This window comes from Centropristis striata, chromosome 24 (genome assembly GCF_030273125.1).
Source record: "Centropristis striata isolate RG_2023a ecotype Rhode Island chromosome 24, C.striata_1.0, whole genome shotgun sequence".
Lineage (NCBI taxonomy): Eukaryota > Metazoa > Chordata > Actinopteri > Perciformes > Serranidae > Centropristis > Centropristis striata.
The window spans coordinates 19924342-19944916 of record NC_081540.1 but is presented as its reverse complement, the minus strand read 5'-3'; the positions used below and the strand labels follow the sequence as shown (position 1 = coordinate 19944916).

The 20575-nt window shown below is 35.9% G+C and overlaps 1 protein-coding gene across 1 annotated transcript; it reads right to left on the bottom strand.

The window, feature by feature from the left end:
- Positions 1-653: 653 nt before the first annotated feature.
- On the bottom strand, positions 654-19942 carry LOC131963010 (cystathionine beta-synthase-like). Its single transcript, XM_059328133.1, has 15 exons — positions 19786-19942; positions 14618-14918; positions 12682-12788; positions 11437-11571; positions 9834-9913; positions 8964-9168; positions 8145-8236; positions 7503-7628; positions 6663-6747; positions 6466-6571; positions 5260-5337; positions 5039-5173; positions 4824-4932; positions 4259-4343; positions 654-1451 (listed from the first exon to the last, which is right to left on the bottom strand). The coding sequence occupies exons 2-15, from the start codon at positions 14908-14910 to the stop codon at positions 1318-1320; spliced, it is 1770 nt and encodes a 589-aa protein (XP_059184116.1). The 5' UTR covers positions 14911-14918; positions 19786-19942; the 3' UTR covers positions 654-1317.
- Between the last annotated feature and the right edge of the window lie 633 nt (positions 19943-20575).

Genomic DNA, 20575 nt, shown 5'->3' with positions numbered 1-20575 from the left:
GCATGTTCAAAAAATTGCCTAAGATACATTTTATTTTGACTTAGGCATAATAAATCTGCTTAAGTCACAAACTTGACATAGGCCATTATCTTAAAGGGGTAAAATCACATGATCTGATCAACTGAGGATGTAGGCGATTTTACCATAGGTGGCAATGAGGAGATGATTTAGGCAAAAAAAAACAATTTTGACCAAAATGGCTTAGGGAACTATTTTAACATTGTGACGATATTCAATTTCTCCTTATATCTGTACAATGTGTTGGATATAGTGCTGTATTTCATTACCTTCCTCCCATCTGTTCTTTCCAACAATAATGTAATTGTACCTTATTATTGTCTTTATAGCTTTATAATGTCAATTTATCATTTATAGAACTGGTGTTTTTATTGCTGAGCCGACCTCAATAAAACTGTCATTACTAATTTGACTTTAACAAGCATATCTTTGCATTATTTACACAGTATATTAAATTAATACTAAATAACTACATAAATATTTCACAAGTTGTGCTTAGGTACTCCTTTTGTAGCCTTGCAGATTTCTCTGTACTATTACTTAATACATATTAAGATTAACAGAATAAAAAATATATGTATTCCACAGAATTAAATATGTCTATGGGCCTAAAGATGGTCAGAGATGGTCAGAGACGACTTTTAAACTTTATTTAATCATACACATTCATTAAGGAAAAATGATGCAATACAAAAAGTTTCTCTCACACACAGAGAAGATTAAATAGTTTTGACTTTACAGTTTACAGTTACACCACAGGCGTTGTGCTGCAGAAAGGAAAGAGCACCACGATTTACTTCAAGAAATTAGATTGTATGTAATTCTTTTTTTGTGTACATACACAACTGAAAAAGCAGCACATAATAAGCAGCACTGGAAAGATAATATGCTTATATACAGCAGCTATCTACTCGTCTACTCTTGATATATGAGATGAATGTGGCTTTTATACTATTCTGTCTTATATCTGATGTTTAATTAATACACAAGGCAAAGGTGAAACAATCTCCAGACAAATAAAACAGCAACACAAAGGAATCTAATACAAAACAAAAAGCTACAAGATAAAAACTGAAGATTTGCTTTGAGCAGTAAAAGCAAATCTAATAATAATCAACTTCTTAAAATAATAAGTAACCCGATCATATACTGGCGCGACATATTTGGCTAATAAACCTTAAGACTCAAGTTTAAAAATACAAAAATGAATCAGCAAAGAGCTAACCTCAATCAAAACGTCACAAAATTATCTTTTGACGTGTTTGTCAAGTTCTGGTTGGAAATGTTCAGGCTTTATGTTTAGCAGAGCTCGTCGGTGGACTCCGACATGGAGCGCTCTCTCCGTTCTCGGCCCGTCACAAAGTTAAGCAGGTCGACGGCCGTCACCACCCCGAAAACCATCTGCTTCAGACTGGGAGAGCCGTCTGTCAAGTCTGGAGGAAGAACAGGATGAAGAGAGAGTGATGAAGAAAATGACTACCCTGCTTTCTTAACCCTTTGATGCACAACATGGGTCTAAAGTGACCCGACCGAGTTTTTATGTTCTATATCTTTGCAATAAATTATTTTCATCATTCAGTATTCTAGGTTTCCCTTAATCAATTTGTTGTTGATCATCATACATCGTCATTTTATGTTTTCCTTTACTCATTTTTGAATAAAATCCCTTTTTGTGTCACTACTCTTCTAATGCACAACATGATTCAAAAATGACCCATATCCATTTTTTTTAACTAAGTAGCTTGCTAAGCTAACTACTTAGCTAAATTCTTGGCTAAATAGCTTACTAAGCTAAATACTTAGCTAACTTCTTGGCTAAGTAGCTTACTAAGCTAACCACTTAGCTAACTACTGAGCTAACTTTTTGGCTGAGTAGTTAGCTTAGCCAAGTAGTTAGCTGTGTAATAATACAAAAAAAAAATCTTCATAAAGTATGAGAGGCAAAATGGAAATAATGATATTTTGTTATCAAAAACAAGATATTTAAAGAATACTTGGAACATTCAATCATAAAATAAGCACACAGCAGCATTAAATAACATGGGGAATGAATGCGGGTAATTTTGGACCCATGTTGTGCATCAAATGGTTAAAAAGAAATATATAAATAGAACCACCTATCCAATAAAATACCATCAAATGTGTATAAAAGCAATGACACAATATTTAAAGGTCGGCCTGTCTCCAGCTTTGACATTTAACAACAGTTATTATAATGCAGCTGCTTAAGAGAAGAGAAAATGCTTAGAAATCCTGCAGACTGAGAAGAAAATTCAGTAACTCTGTGAGGTGTTCAGAACCAGAGAATATGTTTGTAGGACATTAAAATCAATGAAAAATAAAACAATATATTTCATATCTTTACTGTCTATTTAACGAGATATGGAAGACTTAACCTGCCAAAATCAATAAATGACTCAAATAATAAATGAATATTAAATGTAAAATAATAGATATTCAAAAAGTAGATATTGATTTATTCATAAATTTGATAATAATAATAATAATACATAATTCTAGTTTAATTTGCTTATTTTATTTGCTTCCCCATTTAATGTTTTATTTCTTTCCTGTTTTTAAATTAATTTCCAAAATGTATTTATTTATTAATTTTTTTAATTTATTTTACATATTTTTTAATTTATTCTAAAAAAGATATTTATTTACTTATATATGCATGTATTTATTTCAAATTATTTTCCCTTTGCATTTATTCCTCCTATTTTTTTCTATATTATTATTATTATCTTTTTTAAATTTTTAAATCATTCCTTCTATATTATGCAAATGAGGGGTTAACATTCAAGGTGTGTCATGGCGTCCACTTATTGCTGATTCAGCAGATAGATGGTTCCTCGCTGCTATACTGCCAAGCTACAGACAGAAAAAGCTCCATCCAGTCAAGAGACCACGAGAAAACTGAGGCGTCCAGACAAAACTCACAAAAAAACATCGATTTTTTCCTGCCAGATTTCAATCTCTCAGATTACCTTGACATTGCAAGGTTGTCCCAAGACAGTTTCTCATTGGGATGCTGGCTCTGCAGCTGGACTTTGACACTCATGTATCAGAAATAATGATCAGTGACATGTTGACCCACTGAGAGACCAATGTTATCATGACAAATGTGGGTGTGGACGAGCCCACATTTGAGCTGCAGCAGTCAATAGTGTGTCCTTGAGAAAGACATTGACCCTGCACATGTAAATTCAGTCCTAGTTGTTTTGGATACAAATCACCGGTTGGTTGTATAAATGTGAAAGTTGCCAAACATCGGAGCATTTAGGGCACTGTTGTGCTTTCTGTCTGCAATAATGCACTAAATCTACGCACGACACTTTGCTATGTTATTAATATTATTACTATTATTATTATTATTATTATATATACTGTTGCTGCCATTACTATTATTACTATATTATATTATACATATATTATATTACTGTAATATACTACCATTATTATTATACCGGCCTTATTTATTTATTAATATTATTACTATTATTATTATATACTGTAATATACTACTATTATTATTATACCGGCCTTATTTATTTACTATTATTATTATTATATACTGTAATATATTACTATTATTATTATACCGGCCTTTTTTATTTATTATTATTATTACTATTATTATTATATACTGTAATATACTACTATTATTATTATTATTATACCGGCCTTATTTATTATTATTACTATTATTATTATATATTATATGTCATATTATTTTACTTATAATTACTTTATTTATATTTTTCATTTTCATTTTATTTTTATATTGTTTATTATCTATTATTACATATTATATTATATATATTATATACTGCACTATTATTATTATTATATACCGTCTAGTCACTATAGCACTGTTGCATCATATCACCAGTTTAATTATTATTATTACCATCATCTTGCCAACCATCCTACCAACTGATGTTCTTTTTTTTAACTTCTTAAGTGTCCTTGTTCTATTCAGGTTTTTTTTTCTATTGTTGTTTTTATTTATGCTACCTCAGTATTTTATTCTATTGTATTTTATTGTACTTGAATACCTATATCTATCTATCTATCCATCCATCCATCTATCTATCAATAATGTGCTTTCCCCATTCTGACACCAGGGGGAGCCAGAGAGACGTTTTGCACACACATCAGATTATTGTTCAAGAATTTGCCCTCAGGTGAATGAGAGCATACGTTGTGTGTATGACTGGAAATGTTTTGTACTTACATTGGATCTGTTCGTGCACCACCAGGGCAAAGTGGTCAGTCTCCAGGATACGGGATAACTTTCCCAAGTTGTCATTCAGACGGATCTGAGAATGACAAAAAGACAATGACAATAAATAAAAAGGAGCAATATTATTATTAAAAAATTAAAGGAACGTGTGCTCAAGTGGTATCAAGTCAATTAGAAATGTGTAATTCTGGTGCCTCTCTCTGGTTTCCTCTCACTAAGATTTTTTTTTATTCCAGTTGTTTGGCTTAATTCAATAACAACCATCTGGTTTAACAATCTGATCTGGATCAACTCCAGTCAAAACACCATATTTGGACTTTGTCTTGTGTCACACCCCGGCTTGCTAAAATCCGCTTGGCCTTGCCGATTTACAACCTTCCCACCTGGGGATCCTCCCCTGATCTGCTTCATCTCATTGGCTGCTGCCGCCAGCCAATCAGAAGTAAGACTTTGGTTTTCCATTTCAGCCAAGAAGTGATTTGGTAAACATCCCGAGGCCTACACTTTCACACATTTTTTTTACAAACAAAGAGAGACGTTTCAGTGGGTGTCTGACCTGTTTGAACTGCTTGTAGAGGACTTTGCTGACCGGGTCTGACAGCTTGATCTTTCCCGCCAGAATACAGGCCAACATGTTCCCCAAAGTCACCATGCCCAGGATTAACCTGTCCACACACAAACAGGTTCAAGTTAAAGCCAAGCTGCACTGCAACAACAAACCAGATGTGCAGGATTTCAGCATGACAGTTATCTGGTTTCTCTTCCACACACCCAGCCTCGTCCACCACGGGCGCCTGGTCGAAGCCCTTCTCCTTCAGGATCTTGATCGTCCTCTGACAGGTGACGGTTGGCAGGACGGTGAGGGGGGCGGACAGGTTCAGACCCTGCAACCTCAGGTTCCACCACCTGAGAACCAGAGAGAGAGGGATGAGTCTTGGGCAACCGATCATGGAGGAGATTTGCATAGAAAGATGATGAATAATTCTACACACCATGGTTTTTTCACCATGAGGTCCTCCTCACTCAGGAAGCCCTTCTGCACCATCCACTTGTCACTCAGGAACTTGGACCTTGAAGGGAAAAAAGCAAAACAAATATCAAGATTTGCTTTATCTGTGTTTACACAATAAAAGACAGAATGCTAAGATAACCTGCAGTGACCTTGCTTTTTTTTCAACGTGACAGCAAGGTTCTCAGCAAAAACAACTTTCAATGTCTACAACTGTAGAATTACTAGCAGACATGCAAAAAAAAAAAACTTTTAACGAAACGCTTCACTGTTTCTGCTTCAAAATAAAAGCCCTGTATTGGGATTCAGGTTACAGAAGGCTTTTCTACTGAAGTATTTGCAGGACTGTATTATGGAAAATGCAAAGAAATGCCTAACCACATAATTGTGGAAAAACTACAGTAGAAAGGAGCAGATACAAACTAGTTGAATTCTCCAGTTGTGTCCTTAAAGAGAACACCTAAATGTTTGATGTTTAACAGCTGTTGACACAATGTGCGACCACGACACATTCGGCTAGCGGCCACCAGTTAACACAGTGACCAATTAACTCAAACACTGGCCACCAGTTAACACAGTGACTAGTTAACTCAAACACTGGAGCATCTATAAACCTGTAGGCTATTTAACATGCTGGCCACCACTGGATCAAGGACATGTCTGTAGCAATCTCAAAGCTCTAAGTCACCAACCGGGTTTCCTTTAAAGTTGAAGCGAATTTGAAGCAAAATTTGGAAATGTTGCATTAAGAGAAAATGCGAATTATGGGCGTTTTCATCAACTGGGGCAAATAAACAAAGCTGCAGTAACATACTTTGGTCAGAAGATGGCAGTGTAGTGTATTGCTGTAGGCTAATCTGCCAGTAAACAGGAGAAGAAGTATAGATTGCGCAAAAAGGAGGTTGGACAACTTTAGCGAGAGTAAATGGAGAGAAGTCTTCAGGAATTGGATTCAATTGGTCAACTTATAATTGTTCTTTAATGCCAGAGGAAACAGCTGATCAGTCATGTGAGTTAATTATGTCAGAACTTATTCAGAAAAACAGTTTCCATCTCACATTTAGCGGGTTAACTTTTTCCGAGTGTAAAAACTTCTATGCAAATTTTCAAACGTTTTTATCAATTTTTGTGATTCCATCAAGCTTCTTTCATGCAGCTGTCTGGTTATCAGACATGTATGGATTCTCACATGTAGTTGCGGATGGAGTCTGGCAGGATGACCACGCAGCGCTGACCCTCCTTCAGATCTTTGGCCATTTTTACTGCCGCTGCCATGGCTGTCCCAGAGCTGCCACCTGTTGTCGAGGAAACAGTGAAATGTGAGCCGACTTGAAAACTTCCTCAGACGTTGATTTGTCGTTTGCTCGCAGGATCTTGATCGCTTACCGCACAGCAGGCCCTCCTCTCTCATCAGCATGCGAGACATGTTGAAGGACTCCTCATCGTCTGACTTGTACCAGGTGTCAATCACCTGAACACGTAAAGAGATGACATTAAACCAGGGGTGGGCAATTAATGTCCCCAAGGGGCCTCATGACCAATACCATGAAGGTTGCGGGGGCCGGACCAAAACTCTGAACTAAATTCTGCTCAATATTAATGTAATCGCTTTATAAAATACAGTAAATTATCTGGTTTTGAGCTGCTACTGATAAGAACACATGTTATGATAAGAGTAAATCAAATATAGCAGTAAAAAGTAGTAAATACTCCAATCACTATATCACTTTTCCATTTATTTTAAACACAACTGTAAATGACCTTTAGTGTTTTACAATGTTGTGATGCTTTTATTTTCAAAAGGTGCAGTCCAGTGTGAAACAGGTGCTTTAATTTTGAAAGGTAGTGACATAACCGGTAGAACGGTTAAATGAAAAAACGAACGGTAAATAATAACGAGTGCTTAGTAATTCATATAAAGTTGATATAAAGTATCAAAAGGCTTCTATAGTGGCTGACTGACAGGACACAAGGTTTGTTAAAGTTTATTTTATTCTGTCATACATATTAGTGGCTATATTTGTTGCCTTAACTATAGTAAAAGTGCTTGTTAGCTCTAGTGCTAATGCTAATGTTTGCTATTTTTCAAAATAAAAGCACCACGGTTATATTGATTTCTAATTTCTGGGTAACCTTACGTGGGCTGGACAATGCCCAGGTCTGCATTAAACGGTTGTAATTGAGGTAAACAAAATGGGAAGTAAGAAAAAAAACACTGAAACTCACGGATCTGTCGAGCACGGTGGGGATGAAGTCGTACCCGATGCCCTCCACCTCGTACTGGGTCTTATCGGTCTTGTTGAGCTCCTCGGGCTCAGCCAGGATGGATCCTTCTGGGTCAACACCCACAATCTGCACACAACACACCAGTCATAAATAACGAGCATCTAAACAACGATTAGCTGCACTCTGTTTGAAAATAATCACAATTTATAAAAGATGGCAGCCTGTCATCACATATGTGAATACCCTCACCTCTCTGGACCCCAACTGAGTAGATCTGATGCATCCAATTTTCATTTATTTTATTAAAGGTATGTTTTAAAATATTTTTTTATTTTTTTAATGAGCATACTTGGCATCCTGTGTTTATTGATGTATTGGTGTTATTAGCATAATTGTTAATGTTTCTGTTTCTCTGCTTTTTTGCCTCCCTATATATTATTATATATTATTATAATACTATGTTTTTTGTTTTGTTTTGTATTTATTTTTCTTTTGTGGTTCTTTGTTCTAATGTACCCTTTAAAAAACAAAAATGTGGAAAACAGCTGTGGAGTAAGTTATGTCTTGTACTGATGCTTATGAATGCTAATTTCCAATAAAAAAATATATAAACGAGAAAATAATCACAATATCTTGACTTACTTTGATGTTGGGGCATCTTTCCTTCAGTTTGCGGGCGATGCCAGTAATGGTGCCCCCGGTGCCTGCTCCGGCCACCAGCATGTCCACTTTACCTGTTAGAAAGGATCCATTGAGACAAAGTTCAGGTTTAAGCCACAAAATAGAAACTGTGAATTAGTATTTTTGAGGATGTAAACAATGTACACTACCGGTCAAAAGTTTTAGAACACCCCAATTTTTCCAGTTTTTTATTGAAATTCAAGCAGTTCAAGTCAAATGAACAGCTTGAAAGGGTACAAAGGTAAGTTGTCCATTTTTGAATTCTTTTCATGTCTTTTTTGGTCATTTTGTGTCTTTTTTGGTCATTTTGTGTCTTTTTTTAGTCATTTTGTGTCTTTTGGTGTCTTTTTTTTGGTAATTTTGTGTCTTTTTTTGGTCATTTTGTAGTCATTTTGTGTCTTTCGGTGTCTTTTTTTGGTCATTTTGTGTCTTTTTTAAGTCATTTTGTGTCTTTTGGTGTCTTTTTTTGTCATTTTGTGTCTTTTTTTGGTCATTTTGTGTCTTTTTTTGGTCATTTTGTGTCTTTTAGTGTCTTTTTTTGGTCATTTTGTGTCTTTTTTTAGTCCTTTAGTCCAACATAAAATGTGATTTTGAATCTTTTTTTTACTTTCAAAACACTATCATGCTCAATAAAGAATTTTAAATGTTGCAAATGTGCATTAATTTCAGAGTACACTGAGACATTAAACTGCATCATTTTCAATTAAATTCTGGAAAAGTTGGTGTGTTCTAAAACTTTTGACCAGTAGTGTATATTTGGTGGGTTTAAGGTCTTGGTACCGTCGCACTGCTCCAGGATCTCCTCGGCCGTGGTGTCGTAGTGAGCCAGAGGGTTGCTGGGGTTGCGGTACTGGTCCAGGATGTGAGAGTTGGGGATCTCGTTTTTAAGGCGCCAGGCGACGCCCACGTGAGACTCTGGCGAATCGAAGCGGGCGCTGGTGGGCGTACGGACGATCTCAGCTCCAAGAGCTCTCAAGACGTCCACCTGGAAATAAATAAAAATAGATTCCTAAGACGCCTTACTTTTGTACTTTACATTTTAAGAGAAAAATACAGATTGTATAGAAGTCTATAGGAAAATGACCCTACTTCTCACTTAATGTATTACCTCAGTGAACATTTTAATAATGACTTATTTTTTCTTTTTTACTTTTTCTTTATGTAACACAAAGTTTAATGACAATCCATGTAACACAGTAAATGGTGGAAAGAAGTATCATAAAAATATATGTGTATGTTCCTTTCATAACCATATTTAACATTAGACTAATAAATAAGTAGAATAACTTAATAGGTTTACACATATAAAAAAACTAAAATAAAAAAAATTAGAAGAGAAAAAATAAGAAAAAACAGGATAATAACAACAATTTAAAATTTTCTTCCACAAGAATTATTGAAAAAAAAACACCACTTAACATCTGCTGTTTACCAGAGATGAACTCCTGAAGCATGAAAAAAAAGGAAAAAAAATTTCTAACCAACTAGTCAACGAAGACCAAAACGTACAATGAGTCGACAAATTGTGAGAGATACTAAGATTCTCAGAGGAGAATAGTTTTCTGGAATTTTGTGTAAAAAAAATACTGAAAAGCTTCACTGTGGATCAAAAATGGGACATGGCAACAGTTTCAATATGACAGAACTCACCTTCTCCATGCTCATCTTCTCCGGCATGACGATGATGCAGCGGTAGCCTTTCACAGCTGCAGCCAGAGCCAATCCAATACCTAGAACACACACACACATATAAGTTTTACAACACTGCTGCTTTCAACTTATTAACACACCACCTATAGCTTTAAATGCCTTTCCCACCATGGCAACACATGCTGTTAATCATATGTTTGGCTCTGTGAGTGACTGCATGTGTCTGTCTGTCTGCCACAGGATCGCTTTTCTCTTCATTTATGGTATTCACATGTTGTGGAAGTCGTAGGTATGTTAGAAAACCAAATACCGTATTTTCCGGACTATAAGTCGCAGTTTTTTTCATAGTTTGGCCGGGGGTGCGACTTATACTCTGGAGCGACTTATGTGTGAAATTATTAACACATTATTACCGGTATATCATTTCACATGTTATTTTCACACTAAACCGCCAGAGGGCGCTCTAGGCCGAGTATGAGGATGAGTCTGACGTAAGCGACGTAGAAGAAGAAGCGCCGCATCTTCTACCTCCGGAGTTAGCGGAGTTGTTTAAAAGTGACACCGAGGATGAAGATTTCATTGGATTTTAGTTATTTGGAGTGACACGGATGGTTTGGTAAACTTCTTAGCATGTTATTTATGCTATAGTTATCTGAATAACTCTTAATATGTTATGTTAACATACCAGGCACGTTCTCAGTTGTGTCATGTAACGTAAGCATACCGTACAATTATTCAGCCTGTTGTTGCCTCTATTCTATTTTTATTTTAAATTGCCTTTCAAGATGACATGTCTGTTCTTGGTGTTGGATTTTATCAAATACATTTCCCCCAAAAATGCGACTTATACTCCAGTGCGACTTATATATGTTTTTTCCTTCTTTATTATGCATTTTATGGCTGGTGCGACTTGTACTCCGGAGCGACTTATAGTCCGGAAAATACAGTCCTGTCATGTCTGGATTAATAAAAGCACCTGGATGTGCACACAGCTCAGTGAATTTATATCACTTTCTCAAGGAAACTGTGTCTGGATGACTGCCGGTACAGCACTAATACATCAGTGTTCTCCTATAACAAACTGATTTTGCTGTGATTTAAGTGCAATAAATGGAGAAAAAAAAGTGTGCAGAAATGACTAAAACATGATGCAGATGTGTAAAAAGGGTGACAAGCAAACAACTTTTGAAATATTTGTTTTCTGAATGGAGTTCTGGATGATCATGACTATTCTAATTGTCGCTTATACAGGAGTTTGTATGCAAAATAAACTGATTTTGCTGTGACTTATTTGCAACAAATGGATCAAAAGCATGCCGAAATGACTACAACATGATGCAGATGTGTAAAAAGTCTGTGTTCATGCTTTGTCAGGTCTGTCTGCAAGATGACAAGCAAACAACTTTTAAAATATTTGTTTTCTAAAAGGAGTTCTGGACGATTTTGCTGCAATTAATTTGCAATAGAGGGATCAAAAGGATGGCAAAAGAACATGATTGCAGATGTGTAGAAAAAAAAAAAAATCTGAACTCTTGTTATGTCAGTTGGTCTGTCTGCAAGATGCTTGTTTTCTTGTTTTGTGGGCGTGCATGTTTCTAGTTACCAGTGTTTCCAGAGGTGGGCTCTATGATGGTGTCTCCAGGCTTGAGGAGCCCGGCTCGCTCCGCGTCCTCCACCATCCGCAGGCTGATCCGGTCCTTCACGCTCCCGCCAGCGTTGAAGTACTCACACTTGGCCACTACAAATACAAAAGTGAACAATTACAATTTAAGTTTTTCGTTTTGTTTTGTTTTGTTTTTTCTTCCTCCGGCAACTTCTAGGGAACAGTGTCCCTAGTAATCCCACAGTGCTTCTAAAATGATCCCATCTTCTTTTATTTATTTTACATTTAATTTTGTTTTGTTTGTTTCTTTTTTACCTTTGTCACTTCTGTATTTTTATTGCACTTTTATATGAAGCACTTTGGTGTGGCTCAGCCCAAGGTTATTATAGTTAACGAAAACTAACGAAATAACGGAAACTAGAATTGAAAAAACATTTTCGTTAACTGAAATAAAAATAGAAACTAGAGTTTTTAAAAAAACGATAACTAACTGAAACTGTATTGTGTGGTTACAAAACTAACTAAAACTAACTAAAATTATAGTGAAAATGTCCTTAGTTTTCGTTTTTTCATTCATAATTCAGTGTTTCTATTTGAACATGCAACACATGGTGAATATGTTTACTGAGACTGGGATGTTTACACTAGAACCAAAATACAAAACACCCAGAACTGTAAGAGTTAATAACCTTATTGGGGCTGAGATGATAAACCAAAGGAAATAAAGGAAACATTTATTATGACCTCTTTAAATCAGGCACCCAACAAATACCCCATTACAAAAAAACTAAAACTAACACTAAAACTAATAAAAACTAAAGTAAAACTAAGCATTTTCAAAAAATAAAAACTGAACTAAAACTAGAAAACTCACTCTAAAAACTAACTAAAACTAACTGAATTTGAAAAACAAAAATTCACAACGAAATTAAAACTAAAACTAATGAAAAATCCAAAACTATTATAACCTTGGCTCAGCCGTCTGTAAATGCGCTATGTAAATAAATCTGACAAAACAGAAACATTTATCACATGAATTGATGCAGATTCAGCTGAAATGATGCAATCGACCCTGAACGACCTTATATTGTTACTTTTATAATCTCAGTCAAAATGAAACAAACATATAGAAACACATAACAGCCTCACCCAGCACTCGCATGTTTGCACGCACGGTGCCAATGAGTAATTAACATTCACACCTTCTGTCTGCTCTGAATGTGTCTCGACTTGACGATGACTCACATAATTCACATTTGAGTCCAAAAGCTTTGGGGATCTTGTTGATGCGGACCATGGGAGTGTCTCCGATCCGGTGCAGGATGTTTGGGAGAATGGTTGGAGCAGGAGTTCTGGGGAGAAAACGAGGGAGAAAACAATGTTTCAGAAACCAGAGACATGGTTTCCGTGTGAAGATGCATCTGTAATCTAAGATCCAGCTGGAACTGTTTCTTCCTGCTGCCACCACTATGAGACAATAGCACTTGTTTCCACATGTTTCTGGTTTGAGATAATTGTTTGCCAAGGCACTCCTCAGGACTTTGGTGAGACTTGTTTTAACCGGCTGCACAAACAAAGCCATAAAATCTATACAAAAACAACTTGCAGTCCCAAACACACTTAACCCCTGAACGCCTCACTCTGAAGAACTCGCTCTGATGTCCTCAGAGGAGGAAAAAATATCAGTTCAACTGCCATTTCATTATATATTAACCCATTGAGGCCTGAAAAATCGCTGGGCGATTCTAAAATAAGCCTCTAATTTTCTGGAAATTCTGGAAAAATTCTGGAAAAAAAAGTGTCAACTCTTCTACTAAATAATAGATTTTTATGGCTCTGTAGCAGATAGAAATGAAATTCAAAAAGGTGTTTGAGAGCTTATAAAAATACTACAAAACGACGTATCCGCTTTCCAGGCTTCAATGGGTTAATATTATTTAATTGTATTATTACTTTTACTGAGTTAAATATTTTAACCTACATCTGTCCTAATTAAAACTACCAAATTATTATTATTATTATCATAAATTTTAACCCTTAGATGAAATAAAAAATAAAATACAGTTTTTTTTCATGGAAAACATGCAAAATCTTAATATTTGCTGGACTAGATCCTCTTAACATTTTTTTTCCTTTTCTTATAGGCACCAGATTTTTTTTCAGATTTTTTAATTTTATTTTTTAATAGTGAGTACCAAAAAATAAAATTAAAAAATGCAGGGAATCTTTCATAAAAAAAAGGTTTTTCATTGTCTGGGATGTGTCAGTGAGAATTGAAACAGAATGGATTTTTTTTTTTTTTATGCATTTTTATATAATACAGCAACAATGTCGCCAGTGGAAAACAGAAAAAATAGCATGTATTTTCACTATAGGGCCAACATGAAAAAAAAGATGCATGATTTTAAGCCATAATGGCCGTTGGATCAAAAATTTGAGTTAAATGGGTTTAAGTGGGGTCATAGTTGTCCTTAAGGGTTAAGTGTTTGTATTCTGGATACACAATTTATTGTCGACTTATTATCAGAGGATGAACTTTGATGCATTTCATGCATTAGAAATGTTAAAATGGCCTTTGTTTCCTTATTGGCTAGACGTTTGATTTTATTGAGATGGAAGTCTTCTCCATACATGGTTCTCTGGCAAAGTTTGATAAAACTTGGGGTCCATTTTTTGCACATGTTGAGGGATTGATTTTTACGGCTATTCCTGAGGAGCCACCCTGATTGTCTACTAGTTGTGAGTTTTTCTGGTGTGATTTTGTAGCATGCTGGGAATGTTTTTTATTTATCTCTGCTTAAGTGAACATATTATTAGACTTTTATTTAGCAGTGGGTGACCTGTTTGTGTTTTTGTTTTGTTCTGTGTATTTGTTGTTCGCTTCCATTTTTTAAAAATTTATTTAATTATTTATTTTCATTTTATTTTATTATTTTATATTTATTTTATGTATTATTTTTATTATTATTATTATTATTTTACTTGTTACACTTGACACAGTTTTGACTCTCGTAATGTCATCTCTTGATTTTGTTATGTCACTGAAAAATCAATAAACAAATGTTTAAAAAAAAAAAAAAGAAACTTTAGAATGTCCCTAGAGAGGCACGGGGCTTAGTTGTTATTTAGTCAAACAAACATTTCAAGCGTTAGTGTGCAGTGGAAACGTGATCTCACTGACCTGGGGACTTGTGTGTGAGGTGAGTCGGCCTTGGAGGCCCCCAGGCTCCATGTGCAGCGGCTGGGAAGGTCGGGCCGGATCCATTTCCTCTCGACGACGGCGTTCTTGGTGTTGATCTGGAGGGTTCTGTTCGGCTCTTCAGCGTCCGCCGGCGGCAGCTTGTCGACCCCGTTGGCCGGGAAGGAACCCTCGCGGATCTTGCCTTCTCCGTTGGCGTGGCCCAGCAGCTTGGCGGCGTGCGGGCACACGGGGCCCTTCACGGCGGCCTCTTTGGTCGAGGGGACGGACGGCATGACTTACACTGGACAAAAGAAAGGAAATAGGCTCATATACACTACCGGTCAAAAGTTTTAGAACACCCCAATTTTTCCAGTTTTTTATTGAAATTCAAGCAGTTCAAGTCAAATGAACAGCTTGAAAGGGTACAAAGGTAAGTGGTGAACTGCCAGAGGTAAATAAAAAAAGGTAAGCTTAACCAAAACTGGAAAATAATGTACATTTCAGAATTATACAAGTAGGCCTTTTTCAGGGAACAAGAAATGGGTTAACAACTTAACTCTATGGAGTCTTGGGCTATTTTGTCCATTTTTGAATTCTTTTCATGTCTTTGTAAGTCATTTTGTGTCTTTTTTTGGTCATTTTGTGTCTTTTGGTGTCTTTTTTGGTCATTTTGTGTCTTTTTTTGTCATTTTGTGTCTTTTTTTGGTCATTTTGTGTCTTTTTTTAGTCCTTTAGTCCAACATAAAATGTGATTTTGAATCTTTTTTTTACTTTCAAAACACTATCATGCTCAATAAAGAATTTTAAATGTTGCAAATGTGCATTAATTTCAGAGTACACTGAGACATTAAACTGCATCATTTTCAATTAAATTCTGGAAAAGTTGGTGTGTTCTAAAACTTTTGACCAGTAGTGTATATGGGTCAGTGACAAATAAGGGTTGGCAAGATGTCAAATGGTGTAACTACAAAAAAATGATAAATATTAAATACTTCATCCACCTACATTGTATTTAAGTGGACATATACATATAGTTACTTAATTTAAAAAAACAACAACATGAAATTCGCCAATATTGAGCAGAACATATTCTAAAAACAACCATTTTTGTCAAAAGTTTTGACAAATTATGTAAAAATGTGTTATATACCATATGCCATTTAATTATATATTAATATTATTTAATTGTATTATTACTTTTACTGAGTTAAATGTTTTAACCTACATCTGTCCTAATTAAAACTACCAAATTATTATTATTATTATTATTATAAATTTTAACCCTTAGATGAAATTTAAAAAAAATACAGTTTCTTTTTCATGGAAAACATGCAAAATCTTAATATTTGCCGGACTAGATCCTCTTAACATTTTTTTTCCTTTTCTTATAGGTACCAGATTTTTTTTCAGATTTTTTTATTTTATTTTTTAATAGTGAGTACCAAAAAATAAAATTAAAAAATGCAACTACCATAATGTTGCAATGTAAACATGGATAGAATTTTTTCTTATTTTAGTTCACATTTATTTCCCTGCATATAATCAGATTTTTATGGGTAAAAAATGACTGGTTACACCAACTGACACTGTGTTAGATCACGTCATTGACCCATATACAGACTATATAGGCTTTAGTCTTGTCAAAGCCACCAGAATCCATTGATAAAATCAGTCATTTTACCAGTTTTACCAGTTTATCAGCTAGTTTGTTTGTGTAATTGTTTGACTTTAAAGGGTTAAATCTGCCCGGCCCTTTAAATGCACCTTTCATTACGTTGTAACTCCATCTAAGCAGCAGCTAGTGGAAAACAAACACTGAACCGCCCCTTTCCGTTAATGCTGAGTCATATGAACAGTTGCAAATCAAGCTCTATAATGCTTAATGAAGCTCCATACACACCCTCTGCTCTCTGACACGTTTCAGTTCCACACATATTCACTGCTGAATATTATAACAGTCATGACGAGCAAACAGATTAGTCAAATAAAGTTTCATTAGAGCTTCGTGAGAAAACAGAAGTGAGAGAAGGAAAGAGCCCCGGATGGCTGGATGAGCAAGCCTTTTCTTATGTTGCATCATTCACTGACTGTAGGAGAAAAGAAGATTAAACTTAAGAGCAAAATACCTATAAGAGCTTATGATAAATATGTCTTAGTACCATGCATGACATCGGCCTGTCACAATAATTACAATGTCACCTTAGTGAGCTCAGCAAAAAACTTATCAAGGCCATAATCATAAGACTTGGCCACAGCACCTAAAATGTTTTTTTACAGGATCTGAGCTGAATGAATGCAAAAAAACCCACTACTTTTTGTTTGTTTTTTGTCAGACGATCGACAAAAATGCCATTCATAGCTTTTCAAAGTCCAAGTCGATGTCTTAATGGCTTGTTTTGCCATTCAAAAACACAAAGATATTCAGTTTTATATAACAAAGCAAAGAGAAGCAGGTAATATCCATATATGAAAGACTCTTTTGCATTAAAAATTGCTTTCACGACTTACTGATTGAACTAATTAGTCGACAAATTGTTGCAATGTTGCATCATTGCAAGTTGACTCGTCATCCTGTACAGTTCAAGCCTTTACTAACCTTGAAAACCACATTAAAAGACAAACGTCAAGGGTTTCCCAGGCACCCATAGGAACCCAGAATACACAAACTCATGAGAATGAGAGGCCTCCCAACCCGCTTTACATTATCCCTTAGATCTTTGCTGTTTTAGTGCATCCATTAGGTTTCTCTAGTGTCCGGCAGCACGTGAACCTTCACTAATACACAGTGCACACACTGGGGCCAGCTGTTAAAGCCCCTCTTTGGTGACCAAACATCTTCAAACAGCTCAGCATGAGAGAGAAAACAGATATGCTGCTTCAAATCAAATGTTACCACTCTGTTTCTGCTTGGTAACCCACCTGATATAATCTAGCCACACAATGAGATAAATGCAGAAGGTGTTAGCCCTTCTTTCCTGTCACTTCAACTCTAGACACCAGATCTCTGCAGCCACGACAAGTCACGCTGCTAATTACGGGTTCACAACTGCTGTTGTAAATGTGGGAAAGAGTCGGTGGTATCTGGTGGCCTCGCTGTGGTTCAACGGGGGCAATCTGATCCTCTGAGAGAGCACATGGGGCACTGAGCCCAGGCCGCACAGCAGAACAGTCTCACAAGAGGATTTAACAAGAAGAAACTTCAATTATTGTTTAATAAGCCATACCTAAGCCACAAATCAAATCCTCAAATTCCTCGCAGGCTAAAGAAACAGTCCGCAAATCACCTGATCCCAGTTTGGCAACTTCAAGCCAATCTAATGAACAGTTTGTAATATTCTTACCTTATCAGACAGACCCTGTTATCTGCTTAAAATGTGGCATTTCTAATCTCCTTGGGTATGCTCAGTGTTCTCAAAGAATAAAGACTACCGTGCAGCTGCAAGTGTCGGTCAGATAAATGCTCCGCCAGCAACAAACTATCAGCTGGTCACCAGAAGAGTTGACTATAGATATTCACTCAGCCATAACAAATGGTGACCCAATGTGAGCAGCAGGAATGCTGGCAGTAGGAACACAATGTAAAACAGACAGCATGTACACCTGGAGGCCTCCATCACATGGCCCAATATAGATAAACTACATGTGATTAGTAGCTGGAACACTAATAAGGATAAGGTACGAGAGCTGGAAGGATTAGTCCACTCGTTGGTCAAAAGAAAAATGACTCGACATCTAGCTTGAGAAATTTTCTAAATCTGTTCTTGGTCTCGACAATTGACAGTTATCATACCATGTGTATGCCTGGCTAGAGTCTACCTTTCTTTTAATCACATGACAGAAATACTTTTTACTTTTTTATGCATGTTTAACCTGTTATTTTAGGGTTTTTTTTAAGTACACAGCTGCTGAATGCACACCAACCCATACAGGAAACCACAGACAGTTGTAACACTTTCTTAATTTTGTGAAACAGACACTGGCATTGGCAATTTGCTACTGAAACAAAGTATTTACATGTTTTTATTAAATATGTACAGGTTGCGAAATTGATTAACTCCACTTGTAACGCATGTTTGTAATGTCTAGAAAAAAACATATGTAATTAATCAATAAAATCCTCGAAATAAAAAAAGGTTATTTACATGTTATTATGACTTTTCATGTCTTTTTAAAAATAATTATTACCTATTTTTACATGAGGCTTCCTGACAATAACAGAGTGGAAGCCAACATCATCTGTTTTTACCTAATTTTAGTCATTTCTATTTTCAACTTACAAAACATTGAGTCTATTAATACCTGTATGGACTGCTTGGCATTTGATACATTTGATAGATTTTTAATCAAAAACACACCATTATTACATACACCTGTAATGCTTTAAGTAGGCGGAGTCTGCACACCATTTGTGCACACAAAACTTCTTATTTCATCAATTTAACATTGCATTGTGGTTTCTATAAGCAATATGAGCACATGCAGTGTGAACTGATTGTATGGATGTTTAAATGGTTTAGACTCCGCCCACACCGTGACGTATGCTGGTGTAGTAATGGTGCGGACCCACCGGCCCCGGTCTCCCCTACTTACAATATAATAATAATTAATATAATAGTCAGCGGCAACGGTACATTCACAGAAAATAATAGTGTCGTAGTTTTGTTTTTAAAAGGCGACGAAGGAAAAATATATTTGGATTTTTTTTTTAAATTTCGTCTTTGTTGTAAACCAAATCGTTTAATCGATACATTAAAGGTCAAATTAATCGTAAGTGGTAACCCTATCTATTCATAACATCCGATAAAAATGTAAAAGGCAGCATAAAAAGATAGTAAAATGATGATATGATAAGAGAGGATGAGAAGCTATAACAGTCACGGTTCAGCACTGATTGGATGAAGGGCAAATATGAAAACATAACGGTCATAATAAGGAGAATTATTACCGAAAAATAACATATTTCGTGTGTAGCGTAAGCAGCAAATAAGAGGAAACATCAAATCTTACCAAATCAGCTGACAAATGTGGCAACAAAAATGTGAACTGCGCAGCTCCGATGTTGCATCAGAACCGGATCAGTCATCAAGCGTCAAACAACCACGTGTGTTAATGTATGGATTTTATATTCATCACGCTCTGTTTATCAATACTTATCAGTTTCCACTCACCTTATGACTGAAACGTGGCGCGAAAACCTGTTAAAGTGTTGAAAAAGAATCACAGGCGACCCCGATGCTCAGCGACCAGAGGACAACAATGCGGAGTGAGCAACTTCCGACAGAGACCGAGGTTTTCGTGACGAAACACGTGGACCAAACGGGGAGGCGTGGCCAAAGTTTTAAGTCGCCCTCTGATTGGCTGCGGCGAGGGCGTCTGTTTGGCCTGCTCCGCCAATCACAGCAGAGATTTCTCAATAAGGGTTTGTGAAAACGCTGCGTTAAAGTTCCCAGCACCATCTGTTTACCTTTTATTGACCCAACACGGAGCTGCATGTACTTTTGAAGCATGTGACATCTTGAGACTTCTCATGCGTGAGCTGCTTCCCATTATAAATAAATAGAAATCCAGACATATTATGTTACATAGGCTATTATATTACGACACACACCCTGCACGTACAGTCTGTATCTTTCCATATATACCTATTTATATATTTGCACTTGATATGGAGTTATTATAATGCTGAGTCAATTTAATTTAGTGTACGTTTCGTTTTTTGTGAAAATTATGCCAGAAAAATCAATATGAATCCATAAACAAGTATTGAACATACACTACCGGTCAAAAGTTTTAGAACACACCAACTTTTCCAGAATTTAATTGAAAATTATGCAACTTAATGTCTCAGTGTACTCTGAAATTAGTGCACATTTGCAACATTTAAAATTCTTTATTGAGCATGATAGTGTTTTGAAAGTAAAAAAAGGATTCATAATCACATTTTATGTTGGACTAAAG

Bases quoted from the DNA above. Each gene is read 5' to 3' on its own strand.
- LOC131963010 (XM_059328133.1), bottom strand. From the start codon at position 14,910: ATGCCGTCCGTCCCCTCGACCAAAGAGGCCGCCGTGAAGGGCCCCGTG. The intron at 12,789-14,617 runs GTCAGTGAGATC...TTTTCTCCCCAG, and splicing joins CCTCACACACAAGTCCCCAG to AACTCCTGCTCCAACCATTC. The intron at 6,572-6,662 runs GTAAGCGATCAA...CCTCGACAACAG, and splicing joins AGAGGAGGGCCTGCTGTGCG to GTGGCAGCTCTGGGACAGCC.